This window comes from Leopardus geoffroyi, chromosome A3 (assembly GCF_018350155.1).
Source record: "Leopardus geoffroyi isolate Oge1 chromosome A3, O.geoffroyi_Oge1_pat1.0, whole genome shotgun sequence".
NCBI lineage: Eukaryota > Metazoa > Chordata > Mammalia > Carnivora > Felidae > Leopardus > Leopardus geoffroyi.
Genome location: NC_059336.1, coordinates 23,176,682 through 23,196,357, shown reverse-complemented (window position 1 = coordinate 23,196,357; position 19,676 = coordinate 23,176,682). Strand labels below are relative to the sequence as shown.

Here is a 19,676-nt window from a genome sequence, read left to right as displayed (position 1 = left end):
TCTCACCAGTTGCTGATCGGTGAGGTCCAAGTGAAATGATGATTATAAAGGGATTCTTTAAATTGTAAACCACCCCACGTGTGGGAGGGGTTGGTACTGCTGTTATTATTTCTACATCCAGAGCAACGGTAGCTTTGGTTACATGGTTGACAGTAAGTTGGAGGTTGTGGGATGTGGCAGGATTGAGGGGGAAGAGCACGGGACTGTCAGCCAGCAGATCTGGGTCCTAGTGCTGGCTCTACTTGAACTGACTAGCTTTGTGACCTTGGCCGGCCAACCCAGCCTGGGGAATGAGCCCATCTGCCCTGTGTGGCCCTTGTGCTGCTCAAAATGAGACAAAGCCTGGAAGGCGGCCAGCTCATCGCCTGGCTTTCAGAGGAAGACCCGCTATGGGGAGGTCTCTGTCTGCCTCTGCAGTCATCAGTGTGGTCCAGGCGGGAGGCATTTCTCTTTTCTGATGCCGTTACTCTGCAGTCCTGGGCATATCATGCGGTCCCTAGCCCACAACTGCACATTCAGCCTGTGGCTCCGCGGTGGCACATGAACCCTTTGGGCAAGATGCCAGTGCTGACGGGTGGCAGCCTCTTCACGTTGCTTGGTTTTGTTTAATGCGGTGCCCACGGGCACCGCAAGCCTCTGACAGACTGCCATCTCCCCGCTACCGAATGAACGACTGCAGGCCCAGCTCCTGTTTTAACCCCGCAGCCTCTGTCAGGGGCTCCTGAGCCTTGGCCGGCAGGCTACACAGGGCCCCAGAGGCAGCTGTCTCAGCCTGCGCCCTCCTCCCTCGCGGCAGGGAGGCATTTCATTCACGTCCACCCAGAGGTTGTCACTCTGGGAAGTGAATGCTCTGTTCTGGGGAAATCCCCGTAGGAAGGAACATCATCTCTAGAGAGGAAAGAGTAAGTCTTAATAGGCTCGTACTCCCTGTCTCTTTTCTTTTAATTCTTTTCTTTTTCTCCTCTGACTCCAAAAGTAATACATGTTCATAGGGGAAAAATTGTGAGACCCAGAAAAACCCCCTAAAAAGCCGAAAGAGAGAAGTGTGTAATTCCTTCTCTAAGGGAGTGCTATTGTTCACACTTTAGCCTTCTGGCTTAATGCTCAAGGTGAGAATATCTACTATTTCTTGAGTACTAACTGTGGGTTTTGGCATGTGTTAAGTGCTTTAGGGGCATGATCTGGTTCAATTTTCATAGTAACCGTGTGAAATAGGCATCATCATGAATTTTACAGATGAAGACACTGAGGCACAGAGAGATTAAGAGACCTGTTTACGTTCTCCTTGTCTCCCATTTTATCCCTGACCACTAGATGATTCTGCCTTTTCCCGATTTCTCCTCCCCTCCCACTCTAATTCATGTGTTTGTTTAGTGTCAGGAAGTGTTATCAGTCAGATTCTGGCAGAAAACAGAATTCCACTCAGATGCTTACACTAAGGAGTTGTGAATAAAGGTGTGGGCAGGGTTAAGGGAATCCACAAGGGTACCCACAAAGTAACAGTGACAGAAGCTGTTTTCACCGTTCTGCCGGAATGAGCAGAGGGAGGGAACAGTGTTACCAGAAATCAGTGATGGCTGGACCTGTACAAGTTGCTGACACAGAGGGCTCAGCCACTGCCAGAACCACAGGGAGGGAAATTGGGAAGATGTTCCCCAACTTCCCATTGGCCTTTAACTCATGCCTCCCATTGGCCAAACCCAACCAGAAGTCAGCAGGCAAGGAAGCTCAGTCCAAGGAGTCAGCCTCCCGCTTCTTTGAGCAAGGCATAGACCTGGAGGTGCAACAGCTCAGGAGACATGGTTGGAAGGGGATGGGAGAGATGTGCCCCCTGAGTTCCCCAAAAGAAAGAAGTTATCTTGGTAACTGTGATTTTTGAAAACATCATTCAAAACAGAAGTCTCACTTGCTGCCTGGCATTCTCTTGATGTTTTGGTGTCTTTCACACCCTGTCCATCTCTCTCTCTTTCTCTTTCTTCTTTCTCCTTCCTTCCATTAGTTCCTACCTGGCTCAGAATTCCCAAGAATGCCTGGGCAAAAGTCACAGGTGTGCAAGATTTAGAAGAGAGCCTTACTGGCTAGGGAGTAATTGTCATGACCATAGACACACATGGCTGTATGTACCCTCATGATGTTCCACTGCTCTGCACATGCATGCAAAGACATGCTTCTGGTATATATCATCAGCATCTATAATATACTCTTCCTAAAATATATGACTTTAACTTTTGTATCTGAAAGTCCTTGGTTGTCTGTGATGTCCTTTGTCTACATGGCTGTACTCTGAAGTGCGGGGACAGGGGTTCTCATCCCTGTTTGGCAGATGAGGAAGCTGATGTTTACAAGGGGGAAGTGACTTGCCCAAGACCCTTCAGATAGGAAGTGGCAGAACTGAAGCAAGACACAGTGGTCCTGACTCTGAACTCAGCTCTTCCCAGTGTATTTGTCTTTCACTCTTGGGAAGTTTTTCCTTAGCCAGCCTCACCCTTTGGAGAAATTAGTACAGGCCTCCTGAGGCTGCTAAAATGCCATGGAGTGGGAGGGACTTGGGAGTCAGAGAGACTTGGCACAATCATATGACCTTGGGCAAATCAGCATACCTCTTTGGGTCTGTGTGTCCTCATCACTAAAATAAGGATGATAGTATCAGGAGTTTGGATGGAAAAGTCAGGTGCTTAACATCTGATAAGTCATCAGGACAGGCTGGCTGGCTGGTAGCCGCAAAGACTCCCGAGGTGAATGCAACCCAGGTCTCTGTCCTCAGTTGAGTAGACTTAAAACTTGTCTTGTTGGTGTTTTACCCACCCATCACCCACTTGTCCATCTACCCATCCTTCTGACACCAGACCCCCTGGGTTTCACTTCTGGTACTGCCATGCACTAGTGTATGATCTTGGGCAAGTTTCTTAACTTCTCAGTGCTCCGGTTTCTTCTTTTATAAAATAGAGATAATAAAAGTACCTATTATAGGTTATTGTGAAGGTTAAAAGAGTTCAATTGATATAAAGTGTTTAGGCTGGTGCCTGGCAAATGGCAAACTCTGTAAATGTTAGCTTTGTTAGTATTTACCAAGAATTACACTCAGTCCTGGGGATAATGGCAAATGAGTCAGATAAAGTTTTGTTTTTATGGAGTTGATGTTCTAGAGGAATAGAAACAAGTAAAAAGAAATACGTTTCATTTGTGATAGTTGCTGTGGAAAAAAAAATACCAAAACCACCCAACTGGCATGGTTGCTTAATCAGCCCAGCGTTTCTGTTTGGGGTAATGAAAAATTTTGGAAACAGATAGTGGCAATTGATTGTTGCACAAGGTTGTGACTAATTCACATCATGGAATAGTTACACTTAAAAATGGTAAAAATGGCAAAACCAAAATAAAATAAAACCAAGCCCCATATCCAGCATGCTCTCACCAAAAAAAAAAAAAAAAAAGGGGGGGGGTGGGGGGAAAGACCTACTTAGAGAGGTCAAGAGGTGCATGGATTGAGGTCTTAAGGATGAGAGCTGCCATGCCAAGAGATGGGACAAGCCTACTGTCTATGTGGGCAAAGCCCCACAGCAGGGGCTAGCCTCTTGTGGTTGAGGAGCAGACAGAAAGTATGACAGGCTCATAGCGATGGTGGAGCTGATGCAGCGGCCATAAGCAGGGACCTTTAACTTTGATAAGAAGCTTGTATTTTATTTTGATAGTAACTCATTGAAGGTTTTAAGGAGGGTCTCCAAGAAAATGGACAGCATAGGAAATAACAGTCAATCGTGTCTTAATAGTGTTGTATGATGACTGATGGCAGCTACACCTGTGGGGAGCATAGTGCCATATAGTTGTCCATTCACTATATTGGGAAATGAAGGTAATGTGGTGTGTCAACTATAACTTGAATTTTTAAAAAACGAGGACGCCATCCAGATGGAGTTTACAAAAGATCCCTGTGGCTGTTCTGAAGAGAATAAACCCTAGAGGGGCCCAAGTGGCCACAGCGAGTCCGTGAAGGAGGCTAGGCAGCCATGGGTTGCCAGTGGCTTGGGCCTGTGCTATGCCTGTGGGGATGGAAAAAAAGAACAAATCCAAGTTACTGGATTCAGAGATGCTGATTCACTCTAACCTTGGCTGTAGGGTCTGATGTATAAACTGGCTGGTTCATTTTTAATGAGTTGGTGCAATTACAGGCCAAGTGGATATTGCCTTGCCTGGGCTAGGATGTCCTCTCCCAGCAGGCCACCCAGATGGAAAGCCATAGTGCCCCTGGAGGGGGAGCCAGGGGAGCCAGCCATTGGCAGCAACGTTAAAGAGTATCAAATGCTGCCAGCCTTCTGGACTTGCCTCAGATTGGGCTGTGCCCCTTTCCTCCAGATGGGACTGGTGTGGGTACCATCAGCATTTACTTCTCTGGCTGGCCTTTCTCCCTTCGAATGCTGTGCATTGATTGGGTTTTCATATGTTAGTGCCATCAGTCTGGCCTTTCTGGCCTCTGTTTCTTCCTTCCTTCCTTCCTTCCTTCCTTCCTTCCTTCCTTCCTTTCATGTTTATTTAATTTTGAGAGAGAGAGAGAGGCACAGAATCCAAAGCAGGCTCCAGGCTCTGAGCTGTCAGCACAGAGCCCGATGCGGGGCTCGATCCCATGAGCCGTGAGGTCATGACCTGAACCGAAGTGGAATGCTTAGCTGACTGAGCCACCCAGGCGCACCTGTTCTCTGTTTCTTACAACATCTCTTTCTCTATCCGTTCTGGGCTGGCACTTCTTTCTCTCTCTTTTTTTTTAATGTTTGTTTATTTTTGAGAGAAATAGCATGAGTGGGAAGGGGCAGAAAGAGAGGGAGACAGAATCCGAAGCCGGCTCCAGGCTCGGAGCTGTCAGCACAGAGCCAGACGTGGGGCTCAAACCCATGGACTGTGAGATCATGAACTGAGCCTAAGTCGGACCCTTAACCGACTGAACCACCCAGGTGCCCCTGGGCTGGTACTTTTGAACTCCTGGTTCTCAGACTACTCCCTGTTTCTCATTACTGTTGGTGATTATAGACCCTCTCAGGGTTGTTTTATTGGGGACACACCATGCTCATTGCTCTGTCTTGGTTAGTTTCCTGAATCTCTACCACCACTCTCAGAGGGAGGGAGGAGTATCTCCATTTTATGGATGAGGCGACTGAGGCTCAGAGCATTGAAGTCACTTGCCCATGGTCACAGAGTGAGCCAGTGGTGGAGCCAGGCTTCAGGTCTGATCTAAGTCTGCCCCCTGCGCTGGTATCCTGTGGGGTGTCCATGAGATGGTGGTGTGTTGAATCCCTGACCCTGGGCCTGGCCTGCAGCGGTGCTTAGTGATGGGAGTCCTGCCCTTTCCATCAGAGTAATGCTTACGACTCTTGCAAGGCTGCCTGCCGCACCCCCCAGTTCCGTCACTTCTCCCCATCTCCAACCTGTTCCACCTGCCAGGCTGTTTGGAGCTCACCTTTTATAGGCTTCTTGTTCTGAGGTGTCAGGATGTCAAAGCCTCCTCTCTGTCCTCCGCACAGCCCTCCTTGTTCCCCATCTCTGGACATTTGCCTACTTGGTGACTCAGCCCAAGTGCCCTCCCTGCCATACCCATAGTTCTCCCTTTTTGCAAAACCTAACTCCACTCCCTACCCTGTAAGCCTTTTTTTGGGTACTCTAGGTCATACTCCCAATTGCCAACTCCCCAGAATCTTCTAGAGGCTGACACATACACCAATAAATCTAAATCACATCCTGCCTGGGTGTTTAGCCATTTTCTGGGTGAGCATCACACTCCTGTGTTGCAGTGAGATCCAAGGAACCAGCGCGTGCTTCCCCTGGGGCCCCCCGCAGTGCCCAGAGGGCTCCCGTAGTCTCTGCTGGCCTGGGTCTGGGCAGAACTGTGCCCACGTGACTGGCCCTGGCAGAAGCCAAGGCCAGGTTCCTGGCTTGCTTTCTGTGGCCTAGTGAGAGAACCATGCTGTTATCCTTGGACTTGTCAAATAAAGAAGGATCTCATCATAGGCTTAAATAATAATAATAATAATAATGTTACTTTTCTTTTAAATTCATAAAAATTTTAAGTTTAAGCAGACTTTGTTTTCTTCTCATCTTGTCATACCAAGCCCCGTGCACTGGAATATTTTATTTTTTAACCTCTAATTTTTTTTTAAATCAAGAAATCTCCAAGTGTAATAGAAAAATTGAGAACCACAGTTAAACAGAAAGAAGGAAAAATAATCTGTATTCCTGGCATCTAGAAACAACTATAATTAATACTTTGTTGAATATTCTGCATCTGTATAGATGTATTCATCAAAATAGGGTCAATCTGTACAAGCTGCTGTGGATCAAGCTTGTCATTCAGACATTTCCATGATCTTTTACATCATCTTTTTTTTACTCTGTAGAAAGCATGAGCCATCATTTATCTAACCAGGCCTAGGCCGTGGGGTTGTTGGTGGGGCTCATGCCACCTGTTTGGCTCTCAGCCTGGGCTAGAGTGCTTTCTCCTTCCAGTTGATTCTGTTCAAGTTTGCTTGAGGCAGCAGAGTGAGGTGGGAAGAATAATGGCCGCAGCGCTCGGATCTGGAGAGACAGGAGGCTGGATGGGAAGGAGAGTGGGTGGGAGGGACCAGGGAAGATCTGTCTGCCTGTCAGTCATTCAAGTCTCTTTTGCTGTCTGAGTCTCACCTGGAAAAGAAGAGATTGAAAGACTTCCTCCTCCTCTCATGTGTGATGCTGTTAGCACCAAGCATTCCCAGCCAGCAGGTCGTGCTGGAGAGCTGGGCAGGGGAAGAGCTCAGATATTTATTTAAGACTGCTGTCCTGGATGTTTGATGCAGGTCCCGAGAAGGTTCAGGGAGTACAGTCTGAAACCAGACTGAAGTGGAGGGGAGGAGTAGATGCGCCAGAGCCTCTGGGCTGCCTGGGGCCTATGAAGGTCATGTGAAATCTGCTTCTCACAGCAGAAAGCCTACAGCTTAGTCTGTAGATTTTTAAAAAATCTTTACTTACTTTTGAGAGAGAGAGAGAGAGAGGCGGAGTGCCGGCGGGAGAGGAACAGAGAGAGAAGGAGACAGAGTCCGAAGCAGGCTCCAGGCTCTGAGCTGTCAGCACAGAGCCTGACACAGGGCTCGAACTCTCGAACTGTGGGATCATGACCTGAGCCAAAGTCAGACACTTGACTGACTGAGCCACCCAGGCACCCTGTAGATTTTTTTTAATGCAAAATTAAGTAGTAAATTTATTTTAAGGGTTCTTCTTACAGACCTTACCTAGCATAATGGCTGATATCCTCAAGTGCAGGTTTAGAAGAGATCTAGACCCAAGCAGACAAGTCTTATTCTGACCCTATGATGCCATGAGCTCTCCTGGAGCTGCTTCTATTACTTTGTGTCCTGACGCAGAGTTGACACTTGATGTCACATAAGTGACAGAGAGCCTTTATTTAACTGTGGCTTTAAGGTGAGCCACAAAGCCCAGGGTAATGACATGAGTGGAAAGCATTTCTGGGTGGGGATGAGACAGTGTGACCAAGGCCTTCCCTTCCTCCTCATCTTACTTCTTAATAGCAGCATCAGTAACAACAAACCCTTTCATTTGTGCTACAAGTTATAGCTTATAAAGTGTGACCTGTTCAGGGCCCTAGAGCTCTTGTCTGGCCTAGTGGGGCACACAGGGCCCCTGGCTTTCTGTCCAATACCCTTTGCTTTGGGCTGGGCTGATGCTTTCTGAATGTTGGGAGAGAAGCTGAAGGAGAAGAAGGGAGTGTGGGGTAAGGGCTTAGAGCATGTGCATAGCACAAGGTAGGGCCAATGTCCGTCTGTCTCTCTGCTCATTGGAGGCCTCCCATGGTGGATGGGTTTGGGAAGAGACCTGCCAGGTGTAATCTGAATCTTTCTCATTTAATATAATGGAATTAGAGGGAGGCTCTAGACTCAAGGGTGAGGGTTACTGCCCATTTCTCTGTTCCTCGGGTTTTGGCTCAAACTTTTTTTTTTTTTTTTTTTTGAGGATCCACTCTGATTGGGGTCAGGAATAGGTGCTTTTGCCACATTAAAAAAAAACCCAATTTGTGAGTTAAAAATATATGTATGTTTAAAATTATACAAGAATTCCAAAGCACATAAAGTAAAAAATGAAGTTCTCTTTTTTATCCCACCCTGTGGAACTCCCACTTTTTCCTTTATCCGTTTCTCAATTATTAACCTGTCTTAACATTTTGGTCAGTATCCTTTCAGATCTTTCACTACATGTATATAAACAAAAAGAGGTATTGTTGAGGTTATTGGTTTTTTTTTTTTTAATATAAAAATGGGACCATGCCGTTCTTTCTCTTTTCCTCTCCTTGCAGTTTGCTTTTTCTAACAGAATAGCTGGGCAATAGGTCCCTGATTCTCTGAAATCTCATTTCCTGCTCCAAGGGGAAAAGGGTTAAGAGTAGCCTTGCCTCAGAGATAATTTCTTTAAGTCCTTTGCTTAAAGGAGTGAGTGAGTCCTAGTAAGATGAAGTGACTGCCCCGTTTGTGGCAGACCTGGGGCCTGTGCTCAGTTCTCCTGACTTTTACATCATCAGGGCTATGTGTTTTTGTAATAGTGCCCTCCTGTCTTATCCTTGAGATCCATTCTGTCAACATCCCTGTGGAGAGAGTGGTGTAGGAATTATTGAGGCTTGGGGCATGAAGAGCCTTGCTCAGAGTCCGTGCTGGAAGGGCCTGGAGCCCAGGGCTCTTTTGGTTGAGTTCAGTTTATCCACCGTTTATTGAGAGGCTACTGTGTGCCAGGTGCTCCTGTTGGAGAGACAGCCTGGCCGAGGGCCTGCCTGGAGGGGGTCACTGACTAGCCTTTGTGCTCTTGGCAGAGTGGGGTTCCCTGGAGAGACTCTTCATTGCCCTGAAGAAGGGCCCCCTTCCAGAACTGGGCCAAGAGACAGGAGGAGTCCCTGAGGAGCTATATGGTCGCCAGAGTGGGAGGGGGTCTGTGACCTCAGCTGCGGCCAGTAACCCCTGACTTCTGCTCTCTTCCCATCCCCACTTCCTCTGTCTCTTCCTGCCTCCCTCCTTCCTTCTCTCTGTGGCTCTTTGTCCATTTGTCTCCATCTGTCTTTCTCTGCATGTGGTTCCTGTCCCCCTCTCTCTATTCTGTCACACCATCTCTGCCCCTTTCCCCTGTCATGTGCTCTCCTTCATGCAAATGCAGGTGTGCTGGTCACCATGACAACAGAGACAGGCCCGGATTCTGAGGTGAAGAAGGCTCAGGAGGAGACCCCACAGCAGCCTGAGGCAGCCGCTGCAGCGACCACCCCTGTGACCCCTGCAGGCCACGGCCACCCCGAGGCCAACTCCAATGAGAAGCACCCGCCCCAGCAGGACACTCGGCCTGCTGAACAGGTGTGTGCCTGAGAGCATGGGTATCCCTCTTCCTGCCCAACAGGAATCCAGAGCCAGTTCTTAGTGGGGAGGGAAGAAGGAAACTGAGATTTATTACTGACCCGCTACGTTCCAAGCACTGTGCTAGGGGCATCGTGTTCACTTTTATATTTAATTCTCCCAAACGTACAGAGAGTGTATATACATATACATGTACATATACATATACATACACACACACACACATATATATATATTCAAATATATATATACACACACACAGATATATATACACACACACATACATATATATATATATATACACATATATACATATATACATATATATATATACACACACACATATAATACATATATTTTAATTAAGTTAGCACTACACCCAACATGGGGCTTGAACTCATGACTCTGAGATCAAGAGTCATATGCTCTACCGATTGAGCCAGCCAGACACCCCTAAGAGAATAATATTAATTGCCATATTTTACACTTGGGGAAATGGTAGCTCAGCAGATGATGTGAGTTACTCAAGGTCATGTTGCTGGGTGACGGGTGGACGTAAAACCTAGATCTGATTTCCAAAACTTGTGTTCTTTCAACCTTATTTTCCTATTCCCTGAACCTGTCCATTCTAGCCTGGCAAGCCCAGTATAACCCCAGAGCAGAGCAAAATCCATTACCCTGAAGGGACAGGGGACCTACTGAATCACCTAGCTGTCGAATTCACACCCCCCCTTCATTCACAACAGGCCAAGAGGGTAGGAACTTGGCCAAGGTCATTGAGGGCATTGGTGGCAGTTAGGCCTGGCTGGCAGGCCCTTCCCTCCATTAGGTCAGTCCACAAGCTCTCAGCCTTATGCTAGACCAGTGACAGTCTGATAAGGAGGAGGCAGATGGATGCTCTGATAACTCACATGCTATTTTAGGGAGATAGGGCAGCCCTGGTCACCGGCTTTGGTTCTGTGGGATGCCTCCCTCCACCCGAAGAAGTGGACCCCTTCCATGAGCCTACTCTGTTGCATATAGTAGCTCTGGCTCTCCTCCTGAGTATACCTGCCATAGCTACTGGCCACCCTGGGTGTCTTGGAGGGCAGTGGCTCTCATTTTGGAGGCCGTCTTAGCCCTAGCTGCTGCATTGTTATTGTGTCTCTTTTGGATGAAAGGCTGTGGTCTCAAGCTCACTGACCAGACTTTTCCCCTGGTTGGACCTACAGAGCCTAGACATGGAGGAGAAGGGCTATGGGGAGGCTGATGGCCTGTCAGAGAGGACCACGCCCAGCAGAGCCCAGAAATCACCCCAGAAGATTGCCAAGAAGTACAAGAGTGCCATCTGCCGAGTCACCCTGCTTGATGCCTCTGAGTACGAGTGTGAAGTGGAGGTAGGGAGCACACACCACATGCCCTACCCCGGTCGACTGGCCCCAGAGCCAGGGCGAGCTTCTGTGTGCCCTCAGCCTGGGCCAAGCCACAGAGCATCCATTCTTCATGGAGTCCTGGACCGACTGCAGCATCCTGGAGAGATGACCTGGCCAGCCCTCCTTTGTACAGATGGTGGCACCGAGGCCCGGAGAGAGCGGTTACAATTGCAAATAGAATTAGACGAGGCACAGGGCTGGCATCAGAAAACAGCTCTGTGGGTGGCGGGGAGGGGCTGTACTTTGGCAAGGAGTCCCCATCCAAGGGCCAGTAGGCCTGTGGACTGGGCTCTTCAGTCTCACCTAGCAGACACTGGTGTTTCAGCTAGAGTCATTTTTATGTTTTTATTGGGTGGAGGGAGGGGTCTTCCTTTGTGAATGCCCCTCTCCAGGGCACCAGGACAGACTGGTCACTTGAAGGTTCCGTGGTATAGGTGTCCCCCAGACATGGAGAGGCTACCCATAGAAGGACTTCCTCACCTAGGCCATGTAGAAACTGTGTGGCATGATCCTGTCCCACAGTGGGTGGGTGGGGCAGACACCTCCTGTCTGGGATCAGCTTTCCTGGCCCCACATTTGTCATCTCCCTTTCCTGTATAGGCTAGGACTCCCATCCTAATTCTGAGCTCTCACTCATCCCCTTAGAGGGTCCACCCCAGTCTGGGCACCATTCCTGGCTCTCTCCATGTGTATGAAAGAGTCCAGAGAGTGGCCTTACTGCTGAGAGTTACAGGAACCACCTCCCTTTCTGTCCAGTGCCCCCGGTCTTAAGGGACATGGCTTATTTCTGGGCCCTGGTAGACTGGGTCCCTCTTCTCTGCAGGGTTGTTTTGTATTTATTTGTTTGTTTGTTTAATGTTTATTTCTTCTATAGAAGGATTACAAGGTGAACATCTTGCCTATTCCTGGGCAGAAGAAAGGGATATATTCCGCCTGTTCTCTCCTACCCACACTGGCCCAAGATGCAGTTTCAGCTTGTCCCAGGAGGGCATGGAGGGTTTGGCTGAGGCCAGGTCCATTCTATCTGAAGGACTCTTCTAGACTCAGGAATCTCTTAGCTTCCCCAAACTACTCTCCAGAGTTAGGCCCAGTCCCAGTCCCCTGGTGACCTAGCCAGACAGTTCAGGGACCTCACCCTCTCTCTGGAGTCCCCTCCCTCTTTAAATAGTGACTGATTCATGTTCTCCCAGCCTGTAATCCTTTTACTGGTGCTCATCTGTGGGTTTGGAGTGCCCAGCCAGGTTCTGGGCTTTGTCCTGCTGAATCCTCAGGCCGAGACAGTGGTTCAGCGAGGTACTGAGCCTGGCTGTGTGGGAGTGCGGGAGGAGGTGGCTCTAACCGTGCTGCTCCCAGCTGAGGCTGCTGTAGGCCCCGGGAGCCCCTATAAAAACCTTACTTGCTGCCTGGGTAGAGGGTGGCATTCCAGGCTGGGCTGCCCTGGATGTCACTCAGACTTAGTGTAAGGGGAGGGTCAGGGAAGGAGAGTCACACTATGACCCTGAGTCCTAGACCCTTCCCTTCTCCCCTGCCTGTGTCCCTTGTATTTCAGGTGGTTTTTCTCTTCCTCTTACAACCACAGCTTGGACTTTTGGCTTTTCTGTTCCTTGGGTCAAAGTTAGCCTCCTTCTCTTAATCTCAAAGGAGGAGGAATCAGTCACCCCCACCCCCACTCCCCAAAGCCGGCCTAAGGTCTAGGAGAAACCCAGCAGGGCTTGGAAGAAGGCAGTTGGTGAGCTGCGCGTTAGTGTCACAGGATCCAGTAGGACTTGGGGAGCAGAGTCAAATGGGTGGTGGGAGTGCTGAGGTCGTCTTCAGATGCCGGAAGGCTCTTGAGGGTTCCAAGCCTGCCCTGGTGGAACCCCCCTTGAGGTATGTCCTGGCCTCATAGCGACTCTGCTCTCTTCTTCAGAAACATGGCCGGGGCCAGGTGCTGTTTGACCTGGTCTGTGAGCACCTCAACCTCCTGGAGAAGGACTACTTCGGCCTGACCTTCTGTGACGCTGATAGCCAGAAGGTACCTGTGCTGGCAAGCAGGGTGTTGTGCGGGGGTCGGGGTGGGGACCTCTTCTTTTAGGCCCCCATAGTCCTGCCTGCATCCCACTCCTTCCATCAGTCCTTAGCTTCTCATTAAGTGCCTTCCGTTTGCATGCACCCAAGGTTCAGCCAGCCCTTTCTGCCTCAGTTCTCTGTCTCTACCCCTCCCACCAAGTCCTTTCTTGGGGACCTGCAAGTGACCCCCCAGATGCATACCTGGAGAGCCATGGCCTGGCTTCCTGGGGGACCTGAGACACTTACCCCAGCACCTCTTCCCCACTTTGGGAGGCTCCTATCTGAGTTTTCTTCCTTTCCGCCTGTCCCACTGCAGCTGCAGGGACCTGCCCACCTTGCTGCCTCAGAGCAACGCCAGCCATGGATCCAGGGTCCCAAGCCCGGTGGTGAATGGAGATCTCGTTCTCTCACTTTCCAGCTCCAAAGGGCCCAGAGTGCTCAGTCCGGGAAGGGTGTTCCCCACCAGGGTGCTAACAGGCTATTTCGGGATGTCTCTCTCTCCTAGCCCTGCCTGGCCCTCTCCCCATCTTCTCTCTAAAGAACCCTATCTTCTCTTTCAGAACTGGCTGGACCCCTCCAAGGAAATCAAAAAGCAGATTCGGAGTGAGTGGCTTATCATGGTTGGGGATGTTGTGGAAGGGCGGGTGGGGTCTCCAGGCAGCAGGAGCTCCAGCTGTGCTGCTCTCTCCTACTTGGGGAAAAGGATCCGGAACCATTAGTTCATTTGTGCTACACAGCACATCTTGGGAAGGCCCGACATTGCCTTATAAATGAAAACCCGAGGCAGGCACAAGAGAAATGACCATCTAGAGTTGCACAGCAGGTTAGCAGAGGAATCATAGATGCATTCAGGGTGATAGGCCTAGAAGGGACCTGCAGAATCATCTAGGATAAGGGGACACATTGATGGCCTGAAAACAGCTTCCCTCCTGTCCAAGGCTGGTGTAAACTTCTATGATTGGTGACCCTTGACTCAGCTCAGAATCCTCATCCACACAACACTGCAGACCACGGCCAACTGATGGGAGTTAACATGTTAGGGAAAAGCTAGGCCTGCCTTGGTCTGGGCCATCTTCTGTATTTAATGATAGATGACTGAGGCCCAGAGAGAGGCAGCTGCTTACCTAAGGTCGCAGAGTGAACTATTGGCCAATCCAGGTCTTTAGCCCTGGCCTCCCAACACCATCCTGCTCTCTTTTCAAGGCCTGGGGCGAAGAGACAACCTGTCCTTTCTGGCTCAGAGAGGAAGGGCATATTGGGAGGGGTGGAGCAGCCTTCTAATGGCAGAAGGGAGGAAGTAGGTGCTCAGCCAGGGGGCACGCAGTAGGTGGAGACCTGGAGCCTAGAAGCAGAGATGCCTCCACTGGGAGCTCCTCCCCCTTGGCTGTGCTTGGACTCCCTGGTCCCCGGGGCTGGAAAGCAGAGCCTGTTGCCATGACAGCAGGCAGCTGGGCCCAGGGATGCCAGCTGACTCTCCGGGAGGGGCTGGAGGGATTCTTCCTGTAGGCTCCTGTCAGTTGAAGACAAAGAGGCAGGCACACAGACGAAGCATGCTCCTCTGGGGCTGACAGGGTCCTAGGCCTGGGCTTCGGGCTGTCCCTAGGAGTCCCAACCCATCTGGGAGGCCTGCCTCTCATGCCTGCAAGAATTGGAACACGTACATGCAGCCAAGTGTGCACTGTTTGAGGAGGACCGGGAGCTTGGAAAGGAGAGGCAGAAGATAGAATCGTTGGAGCTCAGCATCTTTCCCCAGAGCAGGGAGTCAGTCGGTCCCCTATCTCTGCAGCCTCAGGCCTCGTGAATGGCTGCTGCTTGTGACCATCTCAGGTCATGGAGGAGCAGTTCTGCCTCCCTCGGTAGAGCCAGAGTCTCCATCCCTACCCCTGGGACTTCTACCCATTCATCTTTGTTCTGGGGCCCTCATAGAACAATTTTTTTTAAAGATTTTTAAGTAATCCCTACACCCAGTGTGGGGTTTGAACCCACAAACCTGAGATCGAGAGTCTCATGTTCCACTGACCGAGCCAGTGAGGCGCCCCACCATTTTCTTGCTCAGCCCCTCAGCCTCCTGAAGGCAGCACCGTGGGTCCTTGTGTCTTGGGCTTCAGATCTGGGTATATTTCCTCCTAAATCTCTCTGGGCTTCTGTCTCTCCTTGGCAAGTGGATTAGGGTTCATGCCTCACAAGGCGAGGTGTCGGTTACATGTGGACAGCACCTGGCACATAGTAGGTGCTTCCCTGAGGTAGTTTGGTGTGATGGTTGAAAGACAGACACTGGAAGCCAGACTGACTGGATTTGAATCCCGACTTCAACACTACTTCTTGTGTTATTCAGTTGTTCTGTGCCTCAGTCTCCTCACCTGTAAAGCGGGGATAATGATAGGACTTATCTTTAGGGTTGTTGTGCAGGGTAAATGAGCTATCATGTGTACAACACCTGGAATGGTGCCTGCACCTAGAAGCATCTAGTACATATTATCTGTCGTTATTACTATTATTACTACTACTGCTACTACTATTATTCCTGAGATGGGGATTGTTCTCCTTGAGGCCGCTTTAGCTGTGGGTTCCGGGGTCAGGTGACTAGAGCTTACATCCCAGTTCTGTACCGCTGACTAGCTCAGTGACCCTAGGAGAGTGACTTACTCTCTTAGAATCTTCATCTATAAAAACAAAAGCTTAGGGCACCTGGGTGGCTCAGTCGGTTAAGTGTCCGACTTTGGTTCAGGTCACGATCTCACGGTTCATGGGTTAGAGCCCTGCATCAGGCTCTGTGCTGACAGCTCGGAGCCTGGAGCCTGGCTCAGATTCTGTATCTCTCTCTACCCTTCCCCCCGTCCCCCTTTCTGCCCCTCCTCCCTCCCCCTCCATTTGTCTCTTTCTTTCAAAAATAAATAAAACATTAAAAAATTAAAAAAAAAATTTACCTCAGGATCATTATGAAGCTCGAACTCCTATATGTGCGTGGACAGTTCTTAGCAAGCAAAGTGACCGGCACTTAGTAAGCGCTGGAGACATTACAGCTTTTTGGGGAAGACGGTGAGGATCACAGGGACAAGGATGGTGGTAATGGCATGGCCTCCAGTCCTTTGTGACCATGGTCCTACCTTGGATGGGCCTTGCTTTCTCACATTGTCCCAGGAGTGAGCTGCCCATTGTTCTAGATAGTAGCCTTCCTCCAAGGCCTCCTCTCTCTTAAGTGGTCATCCCTTTTCCTGGCTTGGGGAGCTTGTTTCCAGCTAAAACCTCAGCCTTTATTTCTCTCTCTGCCTATTTGTGTACCATTGATTGGTTGTATCTCAGTGTGGAGTTTAACATTTATCCCGTGAAAAGCCCTTTGCTACTTTCTGCTCGTTACGCTTGCCTTTTAGGTCTTGCTAACAACTCCGTTCTGCCATCTGATGTGGAGCCAACCTGGCACAGGGCAGTCTTATGAAGGGGGTTCCTAGGAACAGTAATCTGGCAGGATGCCCTATGAGAAATGGACACAGCAGGTCAAATAAGTTTGGGAAACCCCTAAATGCATGTCCCCTTGAGGGGTGCAATTGACAACAGCAGAGTGAGGGCTCTGAGAAGTCCACAGTGAGGGAACCCATTTGATATGATTTGTTTTCTTCCCATTAACATCCAATGGTATAGACTTTGATGTGGAGGAGGGAGCATGGGCTCTGGAGCTAGGAGGATTGGGTCTGAGCCCTAGCATTGCTGTTTCTTAGCTGAGTGACCTTGGGCTGGCCACTTTACTGACTGGGCCTCAGTGTCCTCATTTGCAAAATGGAGATAATCATAAGACTTTCTCATAGGAGTTGCTGCAAGGTTTCCTGAAGTGATGTTTGTGATTCCCAGTAGGATTGACATGCACCACTGCTCTTCTTTCTTTCTACCTTCCTTCCCATTGCTGTTTCACGAGTCTTTCAACCTGAGCTTCAATCTCCTCATCTTTCAAGTGGGAATAATATTCCAGTCTTCCTGATTAGATTGTCCTGAAGTTATAGATATGAGAAAACTTTGAGAAATTGCCCATAGTATGATGCATCTGGGTCACCCACTGGGGTGATGGGGCCTCTCTGATTGTTCCCCTATCTTCTCCTCTTAGGCAGCCCCTGGAATTTTGCCTTCACGGTCAAGTTCTACCCCCCTGATCCTGCCCAGCTGACAGAAGACATCACAAGGTGAGGGCAGCAGAGAGGGGGTGGGTGTGCTGGCCATGTGGTTAGGAACAAAGGCACCCGGCCCTGGTAGACATGGGGCAGTGATGATGTGGCAGTTGCAAACTGAGATGCCTGTAGCAAGTCCAGGCAGACAGCATCAACAAAAGAAGCTGACTCAGTGCAAGAAAAAGTGATGCAAACACAGTAGGCAGTGGTAGCGCACCCTCAGCTTTAGAGAGGGAAGCATCCCAAGCAGCATTGGGACCCATTTCACTGATTGAAATTGAAATTCAAGAGGGCACACACCATCTAAAACAATTGCTGTTAGCCCCAGAAATCAGTGCCATGTGGGAACTGTTGAAGTGAAGCTAGAGATTTGAGAGTGAAAATCCACAAATTTCAAATGTTAGCAGCTAATTCAAACTTCTAAAAATCATGATAGAGGCCATCTCTGGATGGGACAAGCCAAACACATCTGAAGGCTGATGTTCTGGGTGGACCACCATTTTTGACTTTGGAGATAAGGCAGGAGTAGAGCACAGGTGCCTTTGCCCATAGGGATTTGGTCCCATGTGCTGCCCTGTGCACATGTCAGGCATGTAAGGGTCAAATGAGACATGATCCCCCTGCCCCATGGAGGCAAGCCTGGGCTTCTGGAGTGAACATGGATTGTATGTACAATCTCATTGTGCCTCAGGGCCAGTAGATCATGTGGCTTGAAGATTAGAAGTGGGGTGCAAAGCATTTTTCAGAATGAGGACTTCTATGGGGGTTCATCCCACCTCTGGAATCAGAACAGGTAGAGACCCTTCTCTTTATCTAAGCCCTTTCCAAAGAGGAACTCATGATATCTCACTTCATGATATCCTGGGGTTGTGTTATCCATGTGCTGGGCCCCATACTCCCAACAATAATAAGATGATGGCTTGGAGTTATTCTTAGAGCAGAGGAGGGGCTACTAAGCCAGCCTCTCTCTCCCATTGGGTCTCTTCTTAATATTGGCTGCCTGTTTGCCAAGCAATGGGCCACAGGCACAATGCCAACTGTGGCCTTGGGAGATAATACAGATGTCCCTGGGATAGATCAGACCTGAAGTCTTGGCCTCATTAGCCCTGCTCTAAGCCCTGAGGTCATCTTGGGACCAAGATTCAGCAACAAGGTCTCAATTCCATTTCCAAGAGGGCTGAGGGTTGTAGACCAGCTTAGTCCCCATTCCTCTGGTCTTACCCGCTGATATCTCTCCTTTTTGTGCCAGACCCCAGGCATTGGGCTTCTAGGGACACCAGGAGAGAAACTAGCCCTGCTTGGCATGGAAGACCTCAGGGAATGGGATAGTAGTAGCAGCTGGTTTAGTAAAAAATATTCAGGCTCAAAATAAACTGGTCAGAATGACAAAATGAAATGAAATATTGGTCAGAGTGGCAGTGATTTTCTAATTTTTAGACTTGAACAAAAATGCCTTTAGGCCCGCACTTGGTGCCTGTGATGTTTGAGCTACTACTGATTCTGAGCCTATGGCTTGGCCCTGAGTGCACACTGAGGCCGCACATACTTTGTGTCAGAGCTTCAGTTCAGACTGCAAAATAATGTCATGGAGCAGTAAAAATTATACAAGTAAAAGCCACTTAAAAGGAAAAGCAATAGATGATTGCAAACAATGGTGAAACATGGCAAAATGGGCAAGGAGGCATCACTGCCTGAGAATGAACTGAAACATTTTTTTTAATGCAATAACTGAAAAAGCAATAAAAAAATTGTTTAAAATGGATCTAAAAACTGTAAAATCATCCAAGTGTGCATAAAGTTATAAAAAACCATAGCTTTATGGTTGGAAATGTTTCTTTTAAAACAATTTGTTTTTAGACAATTCACTTACAGCTGGAGGCAAAATAAAAAGTTTTGAGAAAACATTGGCAAACAGGTTTGTCCTGGCTGTGGAATGCGGTGCAGAAGTTAAAATGAATGAGGTCAGGTCGTTTGTGCTGATCTGGGAAGGGCACTGGGCACGTAGTTGGGTTTGAAAAAGCAAGCTGTAGAATTAGATGTATCATTTGATACCATGTACATGTTAAAAAGACCCATGAATCAAAACACGCGGATTTCTGTATGTCCACGGAGGAAGAAAATCTAGAGCACCACACAGATAATAGGGGTGATCTCTGGGGGAGGGGATTAGGGCTGAGAATAGACATCAAGAAGAAATTTAGAATTATCTTGAAAGTGTACATCTGCAGGGGCACCTGGGTGGCTCAGTCGGTTAAGCATCTGACTCTTGGTTTCGGCTCAGGTCATGATCTCACGGTTTGTGAGATCACACCCCGTGTTGGGCTCAGTGCTGGCAGCATGGAGCCTGCTTGAGATTCTCTCTCTCCTGGATCTCTGCTCCTCCCCCCACTTGCACACACACACGTGCATTCTCTCCCCTCTCTCAAAATAAATTAAAAAAAAACATTGACAAAACAACAAGAAAGTTTACATCTGTTCCACAATAAGAATATATTAATTGCAGGATTAAAAATAGATAAAATTTAAAAAATGGTCAACCAGCAGAGTATTTAGCTTCAACATAAGTTAGAAATTTAATGTTCCCACAGTAGGGAAAAGTCCCTCGAAGTTAGAAATTAACAAAATATTTAAAGGCACGCAAAATGGTACAAAACCATCCTTTTAGGACACACCCAAAGTATCAGCGCCTGAAA

The 19,676-nt window shown here is 48.7% G+C and overlaps 1 protein-coding gene across 32 annotated transcripts in view; it reads left to right on the top strand.

Moving 5' to 3' along the window:
* EPB41L1 (erythrocyte membrane protein band 4.1 like 1) overlaps window positions 1-19,676 on the top strand; it is a 127,602-nt gene that overhangs the window by 62,768 nt on the left and 45,158 nt on the right. For all 32 annotated transcript variants that reach the window (XM_045444761.1, XM_045444753.1, XM_045444760.1 and 29 more), the window contains 5 exons: window positions 9,175-9,365; window positions 10,577-10,741; window positions 12,687-12,791; window positions 13,387-13,429; window positions 16,923-16,998. In XM_045444761.1, coding sequence (XP_045300717.1) covers window positions 9,189-9,365; window positions 10,577-10,741; window positions 12,687-12,791; window positions 13,387-13,429; window positions 16,923-16,998 — 566 coding nt within the window. In that variant the 5' untranslated portion in view covers window positions 9,175-9,188. Of the gene's footprint in view, window positions 1-9,174; window positions 9,366-10,576; window positions 10,742-12,686; window positions 12,792-13,386; window positions 13,430-16,922; window positions 16,999-19,676 lie in introns of those variants that run through there.